This window comes from Oncorhynchus clarkii, chromosome 3 (genome assembly GCF_045791955.1).
Source record: "Oncorhynchus clarkii lewisi isolate Uvic-CL-2024 chromosome 3, UVic_Ocla_1.0, whole genome shotgun sequence".
Taxonomy (NCBI): domain Eukaryota; kingdom Metazoa; phylum Chordata; class Actinopteri; order Salmoniformes; family Salmonidae; genus Oncorhynchus; species Oncorhynchus clarkii.
Genome location: NC_092149.1, coordinates 50,569,669 through 50,595,144, shown reverse-complemented (window position 1 = coordinate 50,595,144; position 25,476 = coordinate 50,569,669). Strand labels below are relative to the sequence as shown.

Here is a 25,476-nt window from a genome sequence, read left to right as displayed (position 1 = left end):
AATTTCAAAATATAACAAACATGACAGCATTCCTCCTGAAAGGTAATCAAAAGACTTCTACGGTGAATGTTTCTCAAGTGACAGGGCTTATAGTGATGAACAAGGCAAGCTCCTTAGCACATAGCAAAGAACGTGTAGAATGGAAGAAGATGGAAAGCGAAACAAGCTTTTGGAAGTACTTTTTTGTTTTTTCCTCCAATTACTTTAAAAACAGCTGCAATAATTACAAATTATGTCACCAGACCAAGACTATTTATTATTCATACCTCTGTACTCTGACAAAGACTGGTATCAAAGTTGATAAAGTGTTAGACATAAAACACAGGTTTATTATCCCCATTGGTGAGCCTAGGGAAGCTTGGAAACGGTTTGTACGTTTGCCTACTCAATTATCATTGTCAAGCCAAACATGGCAAGACGGCAGAAACAGACAGGCACTCGAGCTAAGCCGAAGTTATTACATCTCTAAATCATATTCCACTTCTATAATGTCTTCCAATTATTTATCCCTTATATTATGGTTCTATTTCTGAATACTGGTAACCGTAGTAGCCTGGCTTGGTTATCTATTATTCTCTTGTTAATCACAGTGGCACTTCAGTGTTGCGCCACTCATGTCTCCTCTGTCTGGTGTGTTGGAGATTAAAAATGTAGTTTCCCCATGTCCTGCATCTGTGTCCAATGGCGATCGATGGCCGCTCAGGGGGTCAGGCGTTTGGGATCACGGGGGAACATGGAGGTCTGGCGGACATTATGAAGACCCAGGTAGAGCATGCAGACTCTCTCGAGTCCTGAGGGAAACAACTCACATATCAGCATTACAGTGCACTTACAATGAATAGATTTAGAGTACCTTGACCATATCTTTCATGCTGAGTATACTTACAATGGGTATATTTGGAGTACCTTGACAACATCTTTCATGCAGAGTATATTTACAATGAGTATATTTAGAATAGATGTACAATGGATTTCTTATGGAGCGGGTATGGGCCAAGGTTTAGAGTCAGTATTTTATTTCTTACCAATGCCACCACCTCCATGTGGGGGAGCTCCGTATCGGAAGGAGTCAATATAGGACTTGATCTTCTCCAGGTCTGCAGCAACACAAATCATTGTAATATTTGATACTAGCATCACCACTTTACATATTAGCACCAGTGTATTCATAACATAGTAATAATATGCAGATTCTCTAGCAATCGCTTAAGAGAAGAAAAGAAGCTTGAGTTACTGATTGACCAATATGGCTGCACTGAATAACAAGGCAGAGTTGTTTCATTACCAATGTTGTGGTGCATGGCCCTCTCAGTGAGCAGCTGGGCATCGTGGATCCTCTGGGCTCCAGAGAGGATCTCCTCTCCTCTCATGAACATGTCGTAGGAGTTGGAGTATTTCTGGGAGGAAACATCAGTCAAGTCAGTTACACCTCTGGTATAACACTGCCAATGTCCTGCCACAATGGTGTCATGATCGACCTGTTGAAGTGTGGTGTGTGTATGTCTGTGTTTAGTGACTTGCATACTTTGTCGTTGGGGTCAGGCATGGTGTAGAAGGGCCTCACTGCCAGGGGGTACTTGTCCAGCACATAGAAGTCAGTGTCATACTAACAGAAAGGCGATAAAGAGGTGCGTTAGTCTGCTTTGGAAGCCTAAAATGCTCAGCACGTACCATCTAGAATAACATAAAATCTGTTGACATCCCAAAGAAACTGAATGTAACATACTTTTTCTTTCACCAGACGACCAAGCAACTTCTCATTGGGAGTGCTATGAAAAACATTTTGAAAAAATGGTTATTTTCAGTAGAAAAACAGTCTTTATTTACATTTTAGTCATGAAGCAGACACTCTTATCCAGAGCGACTTACAGGAGCAATTCCAGTTCAGTGCCTTGTTTAAGGGCAGGCACATTGTCCGATTTTTCACCTGGTCGGCTCTGGGATTCGAACCAGCAACCATTCGGTTACTGGCCCGATGCTCTTAGCCGCTGTGCTACTTGCCGACCCATTTCAATGTCTTATGTCGACCTGCTACTGACCTGAGGTCCTCCTCGTCTCCCATCTCCACCCCGGCTTCCCGGAGCATGGCCACGCCTTCCGAGTACTCCAGCCTCAGAGTGGGCTCCAGGAACTTGAATGGCTCGCTGGGGTACTGCTTCCCCACCGTCTGGATCTCTGTCTGGAACCTGGCCAACACACACACACCACATGCAAAAAAGGTCATTCAGCAACTCTTGGAGGACAGTAGAAGTTGATAAGTGCCTCGATTGTTAAAAAGGAAAACACACAGGCACACACAACTGTGTCACTCAAATACTAAATCTTGGTTAACCAAGAACTAAAGTCTTGCATAATTGGTCGGATACTGGATTAAGTTCTGGGTCCATACGTGTTAAGAGACGAGATCGAATGAGGATCGGAACTGGAACGAAGCACTCCACCCTCTCTCTTTGTAAATTAGTCTATGAGCCAAATGTCCCCTCCCCTTCCGAAATTCAAAAGATGCTAACACCTGCGAAATCGAGATTTGCCCAAAGCGCCGGAATGAAAGCTGCTCGTTATCTCACGCATCCCGTTGTATCATGACAGATCTACGGCACCATTTATGTTTAAGTAGTATGTCCACGAGAGATTACCCAAATACCATCTGCTCCCTCATCACAGATGCAATGCCCTTTCATACCAGGAGATGGCGGTGGAGGCACGTATTTACTCAATATGGGGCTCATCCACTTGCTCAGTTTACAGCCCTGAAATAGGCCCTCGAAAGTTTAAACCAGAATAACTCACTTTATTTGCAAATATGGGTTCAAAGTGAATCCCAGCTTACTTGTCTCGGAGTCCTTTAAAGATTTGAACCATGGTGTCGGTGATGGACTCGATCACTTCGTGGTAGTGGTAGTTGAACGCCAACTCAATATCCAGGCCCACAAACTCTGTCAGATGACGATGGGTGTTGGAGTCTTCTGCTCTGAACACTGGAACGGAGAACATCTTCAGTTAGTATCAGCGACGTCGTATTTCAGTGTGAAGATTAGATCCATCACCCCAGAGATAAACTAGAGGCACCCTATTCCCTTTATAGTGCACTACATTTGACCAGGGAATAGGGCACCATTTGGGACATTTGGATATGTGAGACTGCAGTGGGGGGGGGGGGGGGGGTCGATACTCCTCTGGTTACATGTGGATCCGGCCAGGTGCTAGCCGTATTGACCTACCTCACAAAGAGACATTGTGCGACCAAGCACAAGTCAGATACATTATGTTTCCTATTGCTCAACGTGAGCCCTATCACAACACCGTCTATGTGTAGAAATGCGTTGTGTTTGCAGTTATCTGCCCAGGTTTAATATTGTGTAAGCCACTGTTTGTTTGTTGACTACATAACTACAGTGACCCAATAGTCCAAATGAATTCCCATTATTGGATACAGGGGAGATAGGTGAACGGCTTAGATGTGGCATTATATATAGATTCATATTATTATTATTATTATTATTTTAACTTTATCCAGACAGTTGGAAACAAAGGGGGAGACAGACCAGAGGGAACACATAAGTAATGGAGGACACAGGGATTGAACCCCGGTCTCCGGTGGTGAGTAGCGTACACGTGCCTGGCTAGTAGCATTCCCACTAGACCATTGGTTCTTCACAAGGTGCTGCCTTACCTGGTCCCACACAGAACACCTTGTCAAAGTCAGCACAGATACACATCTGCTTATAGAGCTGGGGAGACTGGGCCAGGTAGGCGCTGGTTTTGAAGTAGGACACAGTGAAGACGTTTGCCCCGCCCTCACTGGCAGCTAGAGAGGAGAAAGACACCTTTTAGTCAACTGTCCCAGGAGAGAAGCAACACATGGCACAAAAATCATCTGTCTGTAGTGAACGGTCTTTTTTCAAGTCGTCTATGTGATGACACCATTTCCTAACAGCGCCATTAGCTTATTTACGCACTTGTTAGACGTTCCTGTCATATAGTAGATTGTCTGATGTGTTTTCCTTAACAGAAGGGTGGTCACATAGAACATTTTGTACAGGGTACGTGTGATGGGTGTTGGCAGAGGTGAATGCGGTTTTTAGATTAGCGCACACTGTTGATCCGCAGCTGCTCTCACCGAAAAGGCGGCAATTTTAAATGCGTCAATGCCAGGCTGTGTTGAATGCCATTGGCTCCTACCGAAGATGAGGAAGTGAAAGCAACACTTGTTTCACCACAGCTCAGTTAAAAAAAAAAAAAAAACTAGCACATTTGGGGTTGTGGTAGCAAGTACTGTAGTAAACAACACTGTTGTGTTACACATTTCTATGGCTACAAAACGTGACACATGGTCACACATTGTCTATGTGCTCAAGCTTGTGAAGTGCAATTGAGAGTCAGCTCATCAAAGAGCACAAATGACCAGATAGTCAAGAGTTGAGCCTGCACTGCTTTATGAGCTCAGTGCTAGTACCTGATATGATTTTGGGGGTCTGGATCTCCACAAAGCCCTTGTTGGTCAGGGTGTCTCTAAAGAGTTGGCACACTCCGGATTGCAGGCGGAAGATGGCCTGGCTGGTCGTTGTCTACCAGAGGAGAAACAAGCAGAAACACACACACACACACACACACGCAAAAAAACAAAAACAAAAGTACAGTCAATTAAAATCAATTTGTATTTCCTGAGATGGAATTTCATGTGTGGTGACAGATTGCTATACAAGACACATAACATAAAACATGTACAGTATAAAGGACTGGAAGCATTCTATGCAATCGCAGGAGATATAAATATACAGTACCAGTCAAATGTTTTTTGGACACACCTACTCATTCAAGGGTTTTTCTTATTTTCTTACATTGTAGGGTAAAAGTGAAGACATCAAAACTATGAAATAACACATATGGAATGTAACCAAAAGGGTGTTAAACAAATCAAAATATATTTGAGATTCTTCAGAGTAGCCACCATTTGCATTGATGACAGCTTTGCACACTCTTGGCATTCTCTCAACCAGCTTCACCTGGAATGCTTTTTCAAGTAAAGCCCACATATGCTGAGCACTTGGCTGCTTTTCCTTCACTCTGCGGTCTAACTCATCCCAAACCATCTCAATTGGGTTGAGGTTGGGTGATTGTGGAGGCCAAGTTATCTGATGCAGCACTCCATTCCTCTCCTTCTTGGTCAAATAGCCCTTACACAGCCTGGAGTTGTGTTTTGGGTCATTGTCCTGTTTTAAAACAAATGATAGTGGGACTAAGCGCAAACCAGATGGAATGGCGTATCGCTGCAGAATGCTGTGGTAGCCATGCTGGTTAAGTGGGCCTTGAATTCTAAATAAATCACAGACCGTGTCACCAGCAAAGCACGCCCACACAATCACACCTCTTCCTCCATGCTTCACGGTTGGAACCACATATGGAGAGATCATCCGTTCACCTACTCTGCGTCTCACAAAGATACAGCGGTTGAAACCAAAAATCTCAAATTTGGTCTCATCAGACTAAAGGAAAGATTTTCACTGGTCTAATGTCTGGTCCATTGCTCGTGTCTCTTGCCCCAAACAAGTCTCTTCTTCTTATTGTTGTCCTTTAGTAGTGTTTTCCATGCAGCAATTCGACCATGAAGGCCTGATTCACGCAGTCTCCTCTGAACAGTTGATGTTGAGATGTGTCTGTTACTTGAACTCTGAAGCATTTATTTGGGCTGCAATTTCTGAGGCTGGTGACTCTAATGACCTTATCCTCTGCAGCAGAGGTAACTCTGCGTCTTCCTTTCCTGTGGCGGTCCTCATGAGAGACATTTTCATCATAGTGCTTGATGGTTTTTGCGACTGCACTTTTTTTTCAGATTGACTGACATGTCTTAAAGTAATGATGACCTGTCGTTTCTCTTTGCTTATTTGAGCTGTTCTTTTACCAAATAGGGCTATCTTCTGTATACCACCCCTACCTTGTCACAAACCCAAATGGTTGGTTCAAATTGAAAGAAATTCCAAAAATTAACTTAAGGCACACCTGTTAATTGAGAAAATGCCAAGAGTGTGGAAACAAAGGGTGTCTACTTTAAAGAATCAAAAATATATTTTATTTGTTTAACACTTTTTTGGTTACCACATTATTTCATACATGTCTACACTATTATTCTACAATGTAGAAAACAGTAAAAATAAAGAAAACCCCTAGAATGAGTAGGTGTGTTCAAACCTGTATGTACAGTTGAAGTCGGATGATTACATACAGTTTAGCCAAATACATTTAAACTCGGTTTTTCACAATTCCTGACATTTAATCCTAGTAAAAACTCCCCGTCTTAGGTCAGTTAGGATCACCACTTTATTTTAAGAATGTGAAATGTCAGATCAATAGCAGAGAGAATGATTGATTTCAGCTTTTATTTCTTTAATCACATTCCCAGTGGGTCAGAAGTTTACATACACTTAGAATTTGGTGGCATTGCCTTTAAATTGTTTAACTTGGGTCAAACGTTTCGGGTAGCCTTCCACAAGCATCCCACAATAAGTTGGGTGAATTTGGCCCATCCCTCCTGACAGAGCTGGTGTAACTGAGTCAGGTTTGTAGGCCTCCTTGCTCGTTCACACATTTTCTATAGGATTGAGGTCAGGACTTTGTGATGCCCACTCCAATACCTTGACTTTGTTGTCCTTAAGCCATTTTGCCACAACTTTGGAAGTATCCTTGGGTCATTGTACATTTTTGTTTCATCAGACCAGCGGATATTTCTCCAAAAAAGTACGATATTTGATCCCCATGTGCAGTAGCAAACCGTAGTCTGGCTTTTTTATGGAGGTTTTGGAGCAGTGGCTTCTTTCTTGCTGAGCGGCCTTTCAGGTTATGTCGATATAGGACTTGTTTTTACTGTGGATATGGATACTTTTGTACCGGTTTCCTCCAGCATCTTCACAAGGTCCTTTGCTGTTGTTCTGGGATTGATTTGCACTTTTAGCACCAAAGTACGTTCATCTCTAGGAGATAGAACGCGTCTCCTTGCAGGTACTTGCAGGTACTTTTTAATGAAGCTGCCAGTTGAGGACTTGTGAGGCGTCTGTTTCTCAAACTAGACACTTGAATGTACTTGTCCTCTTGCCTCAGTTGTGCACCGGGGCCACCCACTCCTCTTTATATTCTGGTTTGAGCCAGTTTGCGCAGTTCTGTGAAGGGAGTAGTACACAGCGTTGTACGATATTTCAGTTTCTTGGCAATTTCTCGCATGGAATAGCCTTCATTTCTCAGAACAAGAATCTGATGAGTTTCAGGAGAAAGTTATTTGTTTCTAGCCATTTTGAGCCTGTAATCAAACCCCAAAATGCTGATGCTCCAGATACTCAACTACTCTAAAGAAGGCCAGTTTTATTGCTGCTTTAATCAGAACAACAGTTTATCTGTGCTAACATAATTGCGAAAGGGTTTTCTAATGATCAATTAGCCTTCTAAAATGATCAACTTGGATTAGCTAACACAACGTGCCATTGGAACACAGGAGTGATGGATGCTGATAATTGGCTTCTGTACGCCTATGTAGAGATTCCATTAAAAAAATTAAGTTTCCAGCTACAATAGTCATTTCCAACATTAACAATGTCTACACTGTATTTCTGATCAATTTGATGTTCTTTTTAAAATGGACAAAAAAAAAAAAAGCTTCTCTTTCAAAAACAAGGACATTTCTAAGTGACCCCAAATGTTTAAACGGTAATGTACATAAATACAATAAAGAAAAACTGAGCAATTTGATGTTGGCACAAAACTAGAAGATTCTCCACACACACACACCATTTTTCAAAAGGTTGCAAATCAATGGAACACTGGTTTTAAACTTTGAAGTTTCAAAGTGGGATGCAGTCGTTGCAGCTTCTATGATGTGAAGACTGACGTACAGCATATAGAAAAGGTTCCTCTGAAAAAAACGTGTGGAGTAGATAATGACCCACACACAGAGATATTACACGATGCCAAAAAAAAAAAAAAAAAAAGAGTGAACAGACAACACTGCTTGCGTCACATCTTGCCTTGTACTGTCTCGACACCTTTCATTTCATAAGAGGGAGTGGAGACAGGGTGCAATTCACATGAATCTAAGCCTTTAGAAAATAAACATGAGATAGAGCTCTTTGTCATATTTTCAAAACCTAACATTGGCAATTCATTCTAGTTGTATACAGAGGTCAACTTAGTGGCGTAGAAAATAACCCAGTCATCAAAATGACTCGTGATGAGGCACGTCAATAAGCTGGGTATTACACATAACGTCTGGGAACTAGCAGAGGAACAGCCAAAATCCCCAAACCCTTTGACTGTAGGCTACTAAGAGCCGATAGGAGTGTTCTTCTCACTTAGTTCTCAGTTGATCAGATTACTAATTTCCTAATATGACTGGTGTTATTACTGAGAATTTATTCAAACAGTTCTATCTGGTTTCATCTCTGGTTTTAGTCATCTACACAAAGAGTTTAATACAAAAAGCTCTGAGCGTCCTGATTGAAAGCTGAAGGCTCACATTTCTATCTTCTAAACATTCCCAAATGCCTGAACGGGAGTTTTCGGACTCTCTCATTGTCAGAGAATGAATCTGCAGACAATGACTCTGGTCCAGTCTGGCCCCGGTTGAAATGGTAAATTGATATGTAGCCTATAGTTGACTGTGGTTGGAAAATAACTGCTCTGATGAAGAACTGCCACTTCTGGATAACACTAGATAAAACTGCTAAGCAGATACCTAGTGAGCTAACGAAACTGACATGAAAGCCTGGTTAGATAAGGACTTATACAAATAAGTTACATAATTCCTGAGCAAAATAAACACTTCTCTCTATTGTGAGTTGAGAGGAGGGGTCCGTTATCTTTCTATGTCCTCACACCAGGGCGGGAGGTATAAAAGAGAGTGGGAGCGATAATAACTCAGTGCGTCACTCTCGTTGACATGCAAGCTCTCAAAACAATCGTGCCTAACAGCCCATGGCTTGTGGTTTTGGTCACACTCCACCACAACAGATAGTACCTTATTTCCCTAGAGAGCATCAACCTCTTATTTTCAACAAAATGGCTGGCCTGTACACTGTGGAAAAAAAGGGAAGTTATTTGTGAAATAAACCTTTTATTTTTCACTGAAACGGTTCTTGGTTGGTAGGTGCCTTTTCATTATGGTTGCCCTTTATTGTTGACTGGGGTTAGGGATAGGGGTCGGTCTGTGTGAAACCCTGTTTATGGGTTTACCCTTCATTTAAGTGTGGTTGTGATAACAGGCCCAAGTCCTCAAGCTCAAAGAGACATTTTGTAGAAACAGGTGTTGTGACAAAGCCAGGGTGAGTCGAGCGGTAGGGCTGTTTTCCTGCTGCCACATCACTAGTGTGGGTACGCCTCAGAACAGAACAATGAGGCCTCTAGCAGAGTCTGGTTTAGCACCCCTCTCATAAAACCTCTGAACCCATGCACAGTTCTATACTCCACTCTACCAGCAGGCTAACTCACGGGCCTGCAAAGTGGGATACATACCACGATGCGGTCATTTTACATCTCATCATCACAATATTTTGTTGATACAAATGTAGTGTCTTCAAACCCAATTTGAATCTAGAATAACTCATTATATGTCTTTGGAAAGAATGTAACACTGGTTGAAGTGTGATAGTGTAGTAGAACTTACCCTGAGATCAATGACTCGGTTGTCCAATCTGGTGTCCTGGTTGACCGTCGCTCTTCCATCCTGAGTAAACGCATAACGCCAACATCATTTGACCACATTACAAAACATTTAAAAAGTATTAAACACATCTGAAGTATATGGGAACAAACTATTGGACATGTGTGAAAACACAGGAGGACATACAATGTGCGACATGATCTATGTGTTCTAATGTTTGTTTATTTCCCTCCCTGGAAATGAATTACTATCCTGTTGTATTTTTAAACCTTATTAACCATTTTTTTTTTTTTTTAATAAACTAATACAACCAATTTACAATCCAATAAAGCAGTAAAAGAGCACCGAAGCTCCTAAAATGTTACATCACAGGTTGTCAGGCTTTACTGGAGCTTCCGTGGCGTTAAAGCAAGCTGTGAACAAGCTCCACACATCCAGCTCATATTGAATCAGAACATGAAGACGGAGACACAGACCGAGCCCAGTCCAGAGCCTCCTCCTCAACGGTAGTTCCTGTAACTGACAGACAGACAGACTTCCCCAAAGACAAAACCTTAAGACAACTGCCGTTGGGGTTGGCTTACTGCATAAACACTGACACACTTCAGCTGTCTCTGAATTACACTGGAGAGTAGACCCTTAATGCAGATACGGACTGACAACATGGCTCCCGAGTGGCGCAGCGGTCTAAGGTACTGACTCTTAGTGCTAGAGGCGTCACTACAGACCTTGGTTCGATTCCACGCTGTATCACAACCGCACGTAATTGGGAGTCCCATAGAGTAGCGGACAATTGGCCCAGCGTCATCCGGGTAAGGGTTTGAAAGGGGTAGGCCGTCATTATAAATAAGAATTTGTTCTTAACTGACTTGCCTAGTTAAATAAAGGTTCAATCAAATAAATGGCAGTATAGAACCAATACAATTCAAAAACAACAGCGGGTGTGTACGTATTTTTCACCAAGCATCAGGACGGAGGATGTTCTCTGGATGAAATTAGTTTGACCTTTGATCAGCTAAGAAGAGCTGCCTGCTCGAGGCCCAAGAGCCCTGGCCCTCATCCTCACCTCATCCCCCTCTCCTTCCGGCCTCACGCAATCCTCCAGTTGCAGGGGCAGACGAGGCTCGGCCTGGCTGACGACAAAAATCTGAAACAGGAAAAGAAGGTGAGATTTTTCTTTAGAAGGGAGACATTGGTTCAACTAGATTCACAGTTAGAAAGTTGCTCTAAACTCACAGTACTTTCCAGGTTCAACTGCTAGGCGGAACGGAAAGTACCACAATTCCAAAAAGAAAAAGCAGTCAAGAGAAGTCGTAGACTGATATCTTTGAACCAGTAGCTCCTCTGATTCACGGCTGTCTTCCCTCCGTGTGCATGTCTGTCAGTTTGTTTGTCTGTGGTGTGGTCAGACAGAGCAGAAGACAGACCTACCCTCTCAATGTGCAACTCCACATCCTGCTGAGAGCAGCTCTCGATCGTCTGCTCCACCTTCTTCACCACCGCCTCCACGTCCACAATGCTCTCCTTGTTGATGCTGCAGACGGGGGGGGGGGGGGGTAAAGAGGCACAGCCCTTATCAGTCTACACAGATCAATTGAAGTCAAACGAGTGGGAGTCAGAGCAGTCGGTATACACGATATAAAGAAACAAAATACAAAAATGATGGCTACATAAATTCACCTGATGCTACTCTTCCTGAGGCAAAATGTCACAGGATAATGTTGTTTTGATCCACGGTTACCATGTTGTCAGACATTCTTATTCTCTGTTCATTTAATCATCCGATTGCGACAACGTGCAAACACCAAACATCACAGCTATGAACTACAGTAAAACACCACTGGCCACACAACAATAAGACCGAGGTTAAACAACCCTCTGAAAGACATGCTGAGTGACTACCAGAGCAGGCCACTGCTATCCTATCCCACTGTCCCCAGGAACCCCCAGGAGAGCCTCATAGAAATATGAAGAACTGTCAATACCAACTGTCACATAGCACGGGGCCAGATGGAGCAAGCCCGGTGTGATCCTTCACCTCTTCTCATTAAAAAGCAGTAATGAGAGACAGGAGCGTTGTGAATGGTGAACCCAGTCAGTCCACTGCAGCTGCCTCTGTCAGACGTTTCACACTATTGGGGGGGGGGGGGGGGGGGGGGGGGGGGGAATCAGCTAGACAAATAAAAAGCCCACATTAATAAGCTCCTCCCTCTAACACCTGGCCAGCCTGCCCAGGGACAATGAACACTGCCCATCAACTAATATGAGTAAGTCATACAAGTAAGTCTTTTGATTACCTAGACTAGTGTCATGTCCATGGGGTGTACTTGTACATCAAGATGACTCACACCACAGGAGATCCTATGGTCCGTTCTGGCTCAGACAAGGCAACTGACTAAGCTGTGTCTTATATAAAGATATGTGAAATCGATTGTGTAATATTATGTTCTAGTAAGAGAAAGTTAACCAAGATACTTTGGTGCAGAGGATACCCTAACCCTAATTTAACTCGGCATGAGGAAGTGGAAATACTATACATGACACAAGCATTACACGCTCTTCCCTATAGGTCACCACTGGCCTGGCTTAACCTCTTGATGATTACGAAAGGACCCATGTGACCCAGAAGCTTACTCAGCTTCCCCAGAATTCAATCAACATAGAACATGTCCAACAGCTAGAGTTCATTAACCGTTTAAGGCCAATAGTTGTGATTTTTTTTTTTTATAGTTGGGAAAAGTACAATATGCATTGTGTGGATTGAAAAGATTGGGGAGCAGGATGTTTAGATCTCTGCGGAAGCTGCAGGCCTCAACCCGATCTGTATCTCAAAATGGCACCCTATTCCCTCTCGTCAAAAGTAGTGCACTTTATAGGGAATAGGGTGACATTTGGGACACAACCCGACTATGCATTTGTCTTGAGTGTGTTTTGATGTAAGCTGGTTCATGACAGACGTTTCATCATGGATTTGGTGGTTGTGTGCAATAACTGCAATAAAATAAAGTGCTGAATCAAAACATCTATTTACACAAGCAAAGTAAAAACAAAAATTATTTTGGAGCAATCGAGCCACAGGATTAAAAAAAAATACATGATCTGATAGTCTCGATCTAGCCAAAGTGTGAGGAAGGGTGTTTGAAGGTACAGGTGAATGAGTGGTAGCGATGTAGAGCACAAACAGGGACCATTATTGTCCTTAAACTAGAAAGAAAAAAATTTAATAGGAACTAAACGGGCAGAAACTATGAGGGGCCTACCTGAATTTGTGTAATAACAAATGATTGAAAACAAAAACAGTTGCAAAACGTTTTGCTACAGCGCACACCAGCTCTGAAGCAACCTCCTGATTGTATCACAGACACGGGGATTGAGAGGAAACAGTGAGCGGTCAAACCACTGACACAACTTACAAGGTCAGAGGGTCCTGTCGAAGAGGGGAATGTTTTGACCATGTGACCATGGCCTAGATAACATGTGTGGCCTTTACTACTGGAGACACTGTCATTTTTAGAGACATGTTATTGACACGGAAGCACTACTGTAGCTAGCAATAAAGTGTAGGAGCAATTGCTAACTAACTGTAATCAATTTTAACTGTGGGGCGGAACAATTCACTCATTTACCGTTAATTAGTCTCCAAAACGTCTCCAGTAATGTTAACTTTTTGACGTTTGTGACGTTTCCACCTTCCAAGCATATTGGACTGACCTACTGATCATACAAGATGTGGCGTTGGGCCTATATAGTCCTTCCGTTTATACTTCATTCAGCGTTTTTCATTGAAGGGTTTTAAGAGGCATTCATTAAGTGTAATCATGTCAACTTAGAGATTAGAACGTGTTTGACAAACCTGGCTTGGAAAAGTGCAGTATCCTCATGCTGTTATGCTTTTCATAAAGGCCTCCAATAGCAGACTAATTTGAGTCTGACCCATCGGTGAAAGCAACACGCTGACCCCACCGCTTGTGTCACGTGCGCAGAGCGTTGCAAAATAAATGTATGCATAAATGTTATTCAATCATTATGCGTGGCCAGGCTCTAAAATAGAAATAGGTTCTATTTGTGAGGCTCAACGCGCTGAAAGTCCGGCCTCTCCCATCTCCTCATTGGTTTTTAAGAGCATATACCCACGTGGGTGATTGAAAGATGAACTGGTGTCCACACTCCAGTCAGTTGTACAGTCTTGGCCACAAGTTGAGAATGACAAAAATATTAATTTCCACAAAGTTTGCTGCTTCAGTGTCTTTAGATATTTTTGTCAGATGTTACTATGGAATACTGAAGTATAATTACAAGCATTTCATAAGTTTAAAAGGCTTTTATTGACAATTACATGAAGTTGATGCAAAGAGTCAATATTTGCAGTGTTGACCCTTCTTGTTCAAGACCTCTGCAATCCGCCCTGGCATGCTGTCAATTAACTTCTGGGCCACATCCTGACTGATGGCAGCCCATTTTTGCATAATCAATGCTTGGGGTTTGTCAGAATTTGTGGGCTTTTGTTTGTCCACCCGCCTCTGGAGGATTGACCACAAGTTCTCAGTGGGATTAAGGTCTGGGGAGTTTCCTGGCCATGGACCCAAAATATCGATGTTTTGTTCCCCGAGCCACTTAGTTATCACTTTTGCCTTATGGCAAGGTGCTCCATCATGCTGGAAAATGCATTGTTCGTCACCAAACTGTTCCTGGATGGTTGGGAGAAGTTGCTCTCTCAGGATGCTTTACTGTTGGCATGACACACAACTGATAGCGCTCACCCGGTCTTCACTGGACAAGCTTTTTTCCGGATACCCCAAACAATCAGAAAGGTAATTAAGAAAAAATGACTTTACCCCAGTCCTCAGCAGTCCAATCCCTGTACCTTTTGCAGAATATCAGTCTGTCCCTGATGTTTTTCATGGAGAGAAGTGGCTTCTTTGCTGCCATTCTTGACACCAGGCCATCCTCCAAAAGTCTTGCCTGCTGCCATTCCTGAGCAAGCTCTGTACTGGTGGTGCCCCGGTCCCACAGCTGAATCAACTTTAGGAGACGGTCCTGGCACTTGCTGGACTTTCTTGGCCGCCCTGAAGCCTTCTTCACAACAATTGAACCACTCTCCTTGAAGTTCTTGATGATCCGATAAATGGTTGATATAGGTAATCTTACTGGCAGCAATATCCTTGCCTGTGAAGCCCTTTTTGTGCAAAGCAATGATGACGCCACGTGTTTCCTTGCAGGTAACAATGGTTGACAGAGGAAGAACAATGATTCCGAGCACCACCCTCCTTTTGAAACTTCCAGTCTGTTATTCGAACTCAATCAGCATGACAGAGTGATCTCCAGCCTTGTCCTTGTCAACACTCGCACCTGTGTTAACAAGAGAATCACTGATATGTCAGCTGGTCCTTTTGTGGCAGGGCTGAAATGCAGTGGAAATGTTTTTTGGGGGATTCAGTTAATTTGCATGGCAAAGAGGGATTTTGCAATTAATTGCAATTCATCTGATCACTCTCCATAATATTCTGGAGTATATGCAAATTGCCATCAATTTGCAGCAGACTCTGTGAAAATTAATATTTGTGTCAAAACTTTTGGCCACGACTGTAGTAATGCATCGTAAAGTTGGTTTCCAACCGCCATATAAAGTCCAAAGAAGTAAAAAAGAAGCCTGAGGATGGAGGAGAGATGACGAGAAAGGAATATGGTTTACCATTTTATCTGTGGATTAATTGTCTGAGTAGAGGACCTTGTGTATTTCAGGCATAATAACAACCAAATGTTTATATCCCAGGACAAAATAACTAGCAACAGCAAGCTAGGTAGCTAAATTGCCATACATGTTTAATGCTTTTCGACCTGTCCCCCAATTAATATAATTGGTTCAAAGTTTGTTTTGAAAATTCAACCTGCTTGTCCTGATCTTGTCTGATCGTGTCCGGTTTGGTCAGCATGTAAGCCAGAAGGGTAAATAATAAAATAGTAGGGCTACACTGTACCGGTTGAATATGTCACAATAATTAAAATAAAGATGTCAAGAAAAATAGATTTAGAGCCTACAGTTATCATTACTGCAAGTCACCCGCATGAAACATGTGCGAAGGGACTTGAAATCACGTGGAATACTCTCAGAATGCGGTGTGGTTCGACGATAACGGTGACATTTTTCAAAGGCAGAGATGAGTGGCTGAGGCTGAGACGCGCCGACAGTGGACGCTTTAATTCAGGTTTCAAGTGATAGGCAATTGTCATTCAATAAACTTTTGGATGTTTTGTTAGTTTGCAGTGATTGTATGGCAATCAGATGTAAACAGCATGAGTGGTTACGTTAATGCCACATTAAAAGTTAATACTTTTAAAAATGGTAAACAAACTTTCAGACCCATAGATATCCTATTATATTAATGGGGATTCTACATGTAATTCTGTGTTTCTGCTCCCCCAAAAACTCCAAATTGGAGGACCAAAGAGTGATTAATGATGCTCAGGCTCTTCCCATCTGATCTACTGTATTTACTCTTATCTGGGCAGGAATGGCTCCATTAAACACTGCTGTATCCCATCTGAAAGTGGCCGCTTTTGTCATGAAGTGAAAAATGATTGATTCCTTCAGAATGTGTGAAAATGGATTGGGCCCATTAGGAGCCAGCTTTTCCCACCATTGTTTGTCGGGGGCCTACAGGATATTCAGTCTTGTACTCACTTGGCGGCAAACTTGACCATCTGCTTGCTGGCACGCTCCCCCACGGCGACCAGGGCCTGCACGTTAAACTGCTGCTGACGCAGGACCAAGAAGCACTGCTTCCCTAAAACGATGACAACAATACAATAGGCATCAGCAGGGGCCCTCTCATTTTGGCTAGCAACTCCTAACTCACTTGTCAAAACAGGTGCCACGGTGGTTCTATACAAGGCCATGTCACTCTCTCAGGCCAACACGTCATACCTGTTTCAGATTCCACCTCTCACCCATTAAAACGCTTTTCACAGCATTTCCAGGTAACTGTCAGAACCGTGAACAGGCGACCCTTTGAAGAAAGGTGTATGGAAGGAGGCTGAGAGCTTATTCCCAACCAAACACCTTGAGACTGTGTAAACCAGGTTTGTCAACCATCAGACACCACCCAAGTGCTTTGATGTGGTGTCCTCTGTTCATTGACTGGGGGAGGGGGGGGGGGGGGGGTGCTGCAATCCCCAAAAAGCAGTCACTTCATCCCAGTGTAAATCAGGATGTTATTCTGCTCTTAAGGACATCCTTCACTGTGGAGCTGAATGAAGGTTGAGGAAAATGGATTTTGACACGGAAGTTGTCCTGGAAGGAAGCCGTAACGATATCATCATAACACGATGGTTTATTTATTAGCATATTGTTAGCACAGTTGTGTACGTGCTGGATGTTTCGAATAATTTTGGATGGAATCCGACAGTTAGCCAAGGCTCAATGAGTTCATTGTATTATAGCCTCAAGCTCTGACAAGTTTGGAAAATAACAAATTACCCCACATTTGAGGTTCCATTTAAATAACTGAGCTTTGGTTGGAGTTTTCAAACTTTTCAAAAAGAGACTTGCATGTGCTTGTGTAATGAATCTATAATAGCAAAAACATTGCACTCCACAACCCCCATCCCCTATGTCCCACATCACCAGCAAATAAGGTAAAAACTTCAAGTCTGATGCCATACTGTGATTTTCCAAGATTGTGCACAATTCTTTTAGCTTTTTGACCTTCCATATTTTCCAACCTAAGGAGAGTTGACTGAAAAAATTAAAGCTCTTCTCTGAATAGTGACTATCTGGCCCAAGGACAATTGGTAATCTTTTTGGTAAACCCCAAGGTTCAGTTACGGCGCCATTTAGATTAGAAGGCTGGCTGTGTCCTGAGGACTAAAGGGAAAATATGAGTGATTGGGAGCTGGACAAAGATGGAGAATCTCACCTTTAGCTCTGCTGGTGTGAATCCGGGCACGCACCCAGATCAGCTGGCCTGCCTTCTCAGGTGTCAGCTCATGGACACGCACCAACCCTCTGTCTGGCTCACAGGGGAAGAAAAGTGTGCCTTTCAAGAAAACTTCAAAGACCATATACCTCCTTCCCCCTTCTGCCCACACACACATTCACACAAAGAAGCTCATGGGTTGTTCTACCAATTCGGTGCCTTTTGAGAAGTGTAACTTAGTTGTTGTTTTTTTAAGTCAGTCATAAAAAGCACATATTCAACTTCACAAAAAACATTTTTTTCCATCTCAAGTGGTTAAATAAAAAAATTACTATAGTAGGCCTAAGTGCCAAATAAAGTAAGGGCCATAAATCCCCTCTTGACAGGGGGAATGGAAACTTGTGTGCTACAAGGAGCAGCAATTGAATGTAGTTTTCCACCACAAAACTGAAAGAAAGGGAAAAAAAGGAAAACAAAGAGTAGAACCAGCGCACCTGGTTTTACACTATGATTTGTCTATTAGATGTTCAATGTTCCTTTTGAAAAACATTTGAAAAAGGAATAGTTTCACCATATTAAAACGAGAGTTCAGTTCACGTAACAGGGTGACCTTAAAATTAGGGACAGATGTAAACGAATCACAGTAAATAAAATAATCATCTTTAAAATGAGTGTCAAAGCAACAAAATAACAAGGGCTTTACAATGATGGTGAAATTTGAAGACATTTTGGGATTAAGGAATTACTTTAGCAAGCCTTTATTCATAGAAAAAAAATTGATTGATTAAATTATCCATGTGGTCTATATTAAAAGGGCACCTAATTTAATATAACAGGCTTTTAAAATGCAATATCGGTGTGCAATTTCTCCTTAAAATATCAAAGGGACGCAAAAGGCACCCTATTCATGGAAAGACACTCATATTACAAGGAGAGCAGAAGTCACAAATATGAAACACTCTGCGGCCCTGCGTAGAAGTCGCCCCATTCTCTGTCTTATGACAAATGAACTCCACTTTGCCCTGTGTCACTGATGCATGCTTAACGTTACATGCACCCAGATGGCAGTGAGCCACCCATTTGGTTGAATCTGATTCCACCCACATGTAAGGCAGGCTGTCTCGCGCCATCTTTCCTCATCCCTGTGAACAAGCATGCAGGTGGGAAGGCAACTTTGTTGTATGCCATTGGAGCTGAAAGAGCAGGCAGACAGGTGGACGACCCATCCGTCACATTTATCTGGGAGTTATGACACGCCACAATCATCTTTGATATCTACGCCGTCTTTACTACTGCCACTACTGGCGCCATGTCACTGAGTCACTCCGATATAATCACTATCTATATTACCTAACAGCAGGGGCTGTCGAAAATGGGGATATCCTCTGTAAATAATATGTTGGAACAAAGAAGAGAGGAGTTAGTTGTTGACTGTACTACTGACCCAGTTTCTGCTGGGACTGTACCATCGGAGGGACACCGTACCGATCCTTGGCAAAATCCTGATGAATAAGAGAAGAGTTCATCTGCTAAGCATTTAAATACAGTAGCTTTATAGGAAACATCACTAGAGGTGCATACGTTTTGATTTTCATTTGGTATTGCGCCATATAGAAAAAGGTGTAAATAAATGCTTAATATCTGAAACATGGAAGAATTGATCCTCAAGGATACTTACATCGTCATCTGTGCTTTGTTGGTCAGCAGACTGAAAAGAAAAGGCAAATCAATACAGTGGGACATAGGCCTAACATTGCATTTAAATAATGGTAAACTGCCTTGTATTAGGAACAGCAAGTGGACTGATTATCTGTGCAACAACTTCTTGGCGACCTTCATGCAAAATCTCCATACTATGAAAGTTAGCATTAACGGTTAGGCTACCATTTCATTTCCCATGCAAGTTGATATGTCTACGGTATTGGCTGGTGGAATAGAGGGAGAATGAGTGGAATGGCCATGTAAGTGGATGGATGCTTTCGCAGTTTCTAAGATTCAAGGGAGAACGTATTCCATCTGAAATATAGGTTACTTTAAGTGTTTCCCCTATGATATTTTTCAGCAGCGGCGGCTGACACCATCTGAAATAACTGATGCGTGCCACTGCACTGTAGGGAGATGAGGAGCAAGCGGTGGCTGTGCACTCATGGGTCTTATCTGCGCAACTGCTCACCCTGTTTGCAACTAATATAAGTTGTAACTTGTTACTATGATCTTAAAAGGGTAGGTAGCATAAACGTAACCACATAACATACGGATTTGCATTCGTATACGCATCAAAAGTCGCAATGCAAAGTTACACCTCACTTTTACATAAAAAAAAAAAACATTTTTTAGTTAATACATAAAAACGCCAAATTCCGCAAAACAACCAAATTCAGAAGAAATGCCCAAAAAAATGCAGTTCCGGGGGAGGTGATGTAATATGGACCCGGTAAACCAGCCTATTCCCTATAATGTAAACTCCAACAGAAATAATTTCAAAATGTATAACTTCAAATTAAACCAAATCATTTGCACTCACGACTAGTCGATTAAATTTTATTTTCAGACAACTTACAAGCAAATACCTTATTAAATTTGTTGTCACAAATCAACTTGCAAGGTTGCTAGCCGACTAGCCTGCTAACGTCAGCCCTACTAGCCTGCTAATGTTAGCACTACCAGGCTGCTTACATTACGTTAGCAACTTGCTGACTCATGTAGTGCTATCAAATGATATCTTACAGACACATTCAAGAAAACCAAATACATTAAATCATCTAACCAGTTATCAAAGAATATTAGCTATATGTAGTTGTCTTAGCCAGCAAGCTAGCCAGCCTACTAACATTATCTATTTTGCCAACTAGCTATTAGCCTAGCCAGCCAAGCCTCACAATTATAGTCGGAATGCTAGAGCCCAATTACTGGAGACCAGCGAGAACACCGCTAACAAACTCAAAGCAAAGAATAAGCAAAGAATTACAGATTGATAGCTGGGGCCATCCGAAGGGAAAATTTTTAAAAGTGTGCAGGTGTAACAGTATAGCTTCCGTACCTCTCCCCGCCCCAACCTGGGCTCGAACCAGGGACCCTCTGCACACATCAACCACAATCACTCACAAAGCATCGTTACCCATCACGCCACAAAAGCCGTGGCCCTTGCAGAGCAAGGGGAACCACTACTTCAAGGTCTCAAAGCGAGTGACGTCACCGATTGAAACGCTATTAGCGCGCACCACCGCTAACTAGCTAGCCGTTTCACATTGGTTACACAGGCTGAGTTAACTACCAAAGCCAGGCAGGCGGTTCACAGGCCTGATGGAGAGTCAGGGAAATCACAAATAGATTCCAGATGTCCGTCAGATGGCACGCTAGCACTAAGCCAAGGTGGGAAACTGCACAGAGAACATGCCGAAAACGTACAATCCCTCCATCAGTGCTCAGACTGTCCGCAATAGGCTGAGAGAGTCTGGACTTAGGACTTGTAGGCCAGTTGTAAGGCAGGTCCTCGCCAGACATCACCGGCAACAACGGGCACAAACCCACCGTCGCTGGACCAGACAGGACTGGCAAAACGTGCTCTTCACTGACGAGTTGCGGTTTTGTCTCACCAGGGGTGATGGTCGGATCTGCGTTTATCGTAGAAGGAATGAGTTACACTGAGGCCGGTACTCTGGAGCGAAATCGATTTGGAGGTGGAGGGTTCCTCATGGTCTGGGACGGTGTGTCACAGTATCATTGGACTGAGCTTGTTGTCATTGCAGGCAATCTCAACGCTGTGCGTTACAGGGAAGACATCCTCCTCCCTCATGTGGTACCCTTCCTGCAGGCTTATCCTGAAATGACCCTCCAGCATGACAATGGCACCAGCCATACTGCTCGTTCTGTGTGTGATTTACAGCAAGACCTCAAGATCTCAATCCCATTGAGCACGTCTGGGACCTGTTGGATTGGAGGGTGAGGGCTAGGGCCATTCCCCCCAGAAATGTCCGGGAACTTGCATGTGCCTTGGTGGAACAGTGGGGTAACATCTCACAGCAAGAACTGGCAAATCTGGTGCAGTGCATGAGGAGGCGATGCACTGCTAAACTTAATGCAGCTGGTGGCCACACCAGTTGCTGACTGTTACTTTTGATTTTGACCCCCCCTTTGTTCAGGGACGCATTATTCAATTTCTGTTAGTCACATGTCTGTGGAACTTGTTCAGTTTATGTCTCAGTTGTTGAATCTTGTTATATTTATACAAATTAAGTTTGCTGAAAATAAAGGCAGATGACAGTGAGAGGACGTGTCTTTTTCCCCCTGAGATGTATAGATATATACACATACATACATGCATATACACACACACCGGACAATTTACATTGACCCCCCCCCGTACACTGCTGCTACTCACTGTTTGTTTGTTACCTATGCAGTCACTTTGCCCCCACCTACATGTACAGATTACCTCAACTAGCCTGTACCCCTGCACATTGACTCGGTACCGGTGTCCCCTGAACATAGCCTCATTATTCTTATTGTGTTACTTTTTATTATTACTTTTTATTTTAGCCTACTTGGTAAATATTTTCATCTTCTTCTTGAACTGCACTGTTGGTAAAGGGCTTGTATGTAAAGCATTTCACGGTAAAGACTACACTTGGATTCAGCGCATGTGGCAAATAAAGTTCTCATTTGGCACACACACACCCACACACAACCATTCAAAAGTTTGGACACCAACTTATTCCAGGGGTTATCTTTATTTGTACTATTTTCTACATTGTAGAATAATAGTGAAGAAATGAAAACTATGAAATAACACACATGGAATCATGTAGCTACCAAAAAAAAAATATCTAAATATAATTTTAGATTCTTCAAAGTAGCCACCATTTGCCTTGACAGCTTTGCACACTCTTGGCCTTCGCTCAACCATCTTCATAAGGTCTTCACCTGGAATGCATTGCAATTAACAAGTTAATTTGTGGATTTATTTCCTTCTTCATGCATTTGAGCCAGTCAGTTGTGTTGTGACAAGGTAGCGGTGGTATACAGAAGATAGCCCTATTTGGTAAAAGACCAAGTCCATATCATGGCAAGAACAGCTCAAAAAGCGAAGAGAAACGACAGTCCATCATTACGTTAAGACATGAAGGTCAGTCAATCCGGAAAATGGCAAGAACTTTGAAAATGTCTTAAAGTGCAGTTGCAAAAACCATCAAGTGCTATGATGAAACTGGCTCTCATGAGGACCGCCACAGGAAAGGAAGACGCAGAGTTCTCATCTGCAGAGGATGAATTCATTAGAGTTAACTGCATCTCAGATTGCAGTCCAAGTAAATGCTTCACAGAGTTCAAGTAAGACATCTCAACATCAACTGTTCAGAGGAGACTGGGTGAATCAGGCCTTCATGGTCGACTTGCTGCGAAGACACCCCTACTAAAAGGACACCAATAAGAAGAAGAGACTTGCTCGGGCCAAAAAACACAAGCAATGGGCGTTAAACCAAAGGAAAGATTTCCACTGGTCTGATGAGTCCAAATTTGAGATTTTTGGTTCCAACAGCCCGGTCTTTGTGAGACGCAGAGTCGGTGAACGGATGATCTCGGCAATGTGTGGTTCCCACTGTTAAGCATGGAGGAGGTGGGATGGTGTGGGGGTGTTATGGTGACACGGTCAGTGATTTATTTAGAATTCATGAAACACTTAACCGGCATGGCTACAACAGCATTCTGCAGAAATACGCCATCCCATCTGGTTTGCGCTTAGTGGGACTATCATTTGTTTTTCAACAGGACAATGACACAACACACCTCCAGGTTGCGTAAGAGATATTTGACCAAGAAGGAGAGTAATGGAGTGCTGCATCAGATGACCTGGCATCCACAATCATCTCAACCCAATTGAGATGGTTTGGGATGTGTTGGACCGCAGAGTGAAGGAAAAGCAGCCAACAAGTGCTCGGCATATGTGGAAATTCCTTCAAGACTGTTGGAAAAGCATTCCAGGTGAAGCTGTTTGAGAGAATGCCAAGAGTGTGTAAAACTCATCAACGCAAAGGGTGGCTACTTTGAAGGATCTAAAATATATGTTGCTATGTTTAACACTTTTTTGGTTACTAGATGACTCCATGTGTTATTTCATTGTTTTGATGTCTTCACTTTTTTTCTACAATGCAGAAAATAGTAACAAAGAAAACCCTTGAATGAGTAGGTGTGTCCAAACTGGCGGCAAAGATTTAGCAGCGGCTAATGAATGAATTTAGGGGAAACACTGCTACTTCATGAAAGCATCTGAACTGAAATTGTCCCTAATGAGAGAATGACCCTGTCAACTGGGTTAGGGCAGGGATGTCCTTGTCCCATTATGCTCTAGCGACTCCTGTGGCAGGCCGGGCGCATGCACGCTGACACGGTCGCCAGAGGTACGGTATTTCCTCCGACACATTGGTGTGGCTGGCTTCCTGGGTAAGCGGGCATTGTGTCAAGGAAGCAGTGCGGCTTGGCTGGGTCGTGTTTCGGAGGACGCACGGCTCTCGACCTTCGCCTCTCCCGAATCCGTACGGGAGTTGCAGCGATGGGACAAGATTGTAACTACCAATTGGATACCACTAACTTGGGTAGAAAAAGGGGTAAAAAAAACAACAACATAAAAACAGTTTAACTTTCTCTCACTTGCTTACGATGCAACACTGATACCCGACTTAAGAAAATGGCTCTTTGTTTGAGTGGACAAAAACAAACCAACGACAGGAATTGCAAAACAATGGACCCCCCCCCCGCCCGCCCGATTGTGTCAAGTCAATAGCACTGAGGGGCAGAGAGGCATACAAAACCCACTGACCAGTTTGGCCTGCTTCTCAGCCTTCTTAGCAGCTTTCTCCGCTTCCTTCTGCTGTTTCTTCAGGCCTTTCTTCGACGGGGCCTGGTCCGCCTCCTCCACGACCCTGCAACAGGAAGTCCAGACCAATGCAAAACATAAGTCAACTAGCTACCTACATTTTTGGGGGCTTCCTGTAGGAAGTTTTTGACCGCTGGGAAAATGTATTCCAGCCATCACCACCATCTCTGAATGTGGCTAATGGCACAGGTTGATGAGCCATGTTTCTGTCCAGGCTAACAATAAACACAGCTACTGGGGAAAATTGGATCACTTAAAATTCTAGGTCATGATTCATACAAGGGTGTCTAGACTTTGTTATGACTACAGGAAGCACCAAGGAGCTGTAGGCATAGGCGATTTGTCTCCAGACTGAGATCAAAGATTCCATGAAAAATAAGAACTTTGCACCTCCTCAATAATATTACTGCGCATGTTGCACAACCACAGCAGGAGGTATTTTTCTCATCCACAACCTGTGATCGTGCCGGGTTGTGTCATTGTACTCCCTGACAGTAAGCGTCTACAGGAAATAACACTGATCAAAAAGGAGAACGGTGACATAAATAGCAATATAAAACAACAATCACAACAGCAACAGATGGCGTTAAGCAATGACTTCAAAAGAAGGACCTGCCAGTGTTTTTACAATGTTTTCCCTTCCACTTGTTTCCTGTCACAAAGGAAATCATAATAGGCATTAGGCAAAGGCAATTCTTCACCAAAACTCAAAATTCTTGATGTTGAATCTTGAACATTTTCAAAAAATACCATCCTTATCTCCTGTAATACTATAAAAGCAACCCCTGGGAACCATACGAGTATGTCAACAGAGTCAGGATGAGTGAGGGCAATTAAGCACATTCACACCTATATACATATCCAGTGGCATTAACACACAATGAGGAGAGGAGGAAATGGTGGTAGGACCCCTGACCAGGCTGCAACTGATTTAATGGCATCTAGCATTACTGATAACATAGGCCGTTTTTCACAATGACGATAGAAAAAGGGACATTTGAGAGGTTTTCGAAAGGCATTGATGCTGGAGAGACAATACTGTTTGT

The 25,476-nt window shown here is 42.9% G+C and overlaps 1 protein-coding gene across 1 annotated transcript in view; it reads right to left on the bottom strand.

Moving 5' to 3' along the window:
- Nucleotides 1-167: 167 nt before the first annotated feature.
- Nucleotides 168-25,476, bottom strand: part of LOC139396838 (aspartate--tRNA ligase, cytoplasmic-like) — a 33,156-nt gene continuing 7,847 nt past the window's right edge. The window contains exons 2-18 of the mRNA XM_071143758.1: nt 24,374-24,476; nt 19,238-19,267; nt 19,004-19,061; nt 17,560-17,652; nt 16,326-16,428; nt 11,075-11,177; nt 10,710-10,790; nt 9,647-9,706; nt 4,457-4,568; nt 3,674-3,808; nt 2,831-2,978; nt 2,040-2,186; nt 1,727-1,769; nt 1,526-1,606; nt 1,286-1,397; nt 1,026-1,097; nt 168-791 (exon numbers count right to left, since the gene is read on the bottom strand). Coding sequence (XP_070999859.1) covers nt 700-791; nt 1,026-1,097; nt 1,286-1,397; nt 1,526-1,606; nt 1,727-1,769; nt 2,040-2,186; nt 2,831-2,978; nt 3,674-3,808; nt 4,457-4,568; nt 9,647-9,706; nt 10,710-10,790; nt 11,075-11,177; nt 16,326-16,428; nt 17,560-17,652; nt 19,004-19,061; nt 19,238-19,267; nt 24,374-24,476 — 1,573 coding nt within the window. The 3' untranslated portion in view covers nt 168-699. The remainder of the gene's footprint in view (nt 792-1,025; nt 1,098-1,285; nt 1,398-1,525; nt 1,607-1,726; nt 1,770-2,039; nt 2,187-2,830; nt 2,979-3,673; nt 3,809-4,456; nt 4,569-9,646; nt 9,707-10,709; nt 10,791-11,074; nt 11,178-16,325; nt 16,429-17,559; nt 17,653-19,003; nt 19,062-19,237; nt 19,268-24,373; nt 24,477-25,476) is intronic.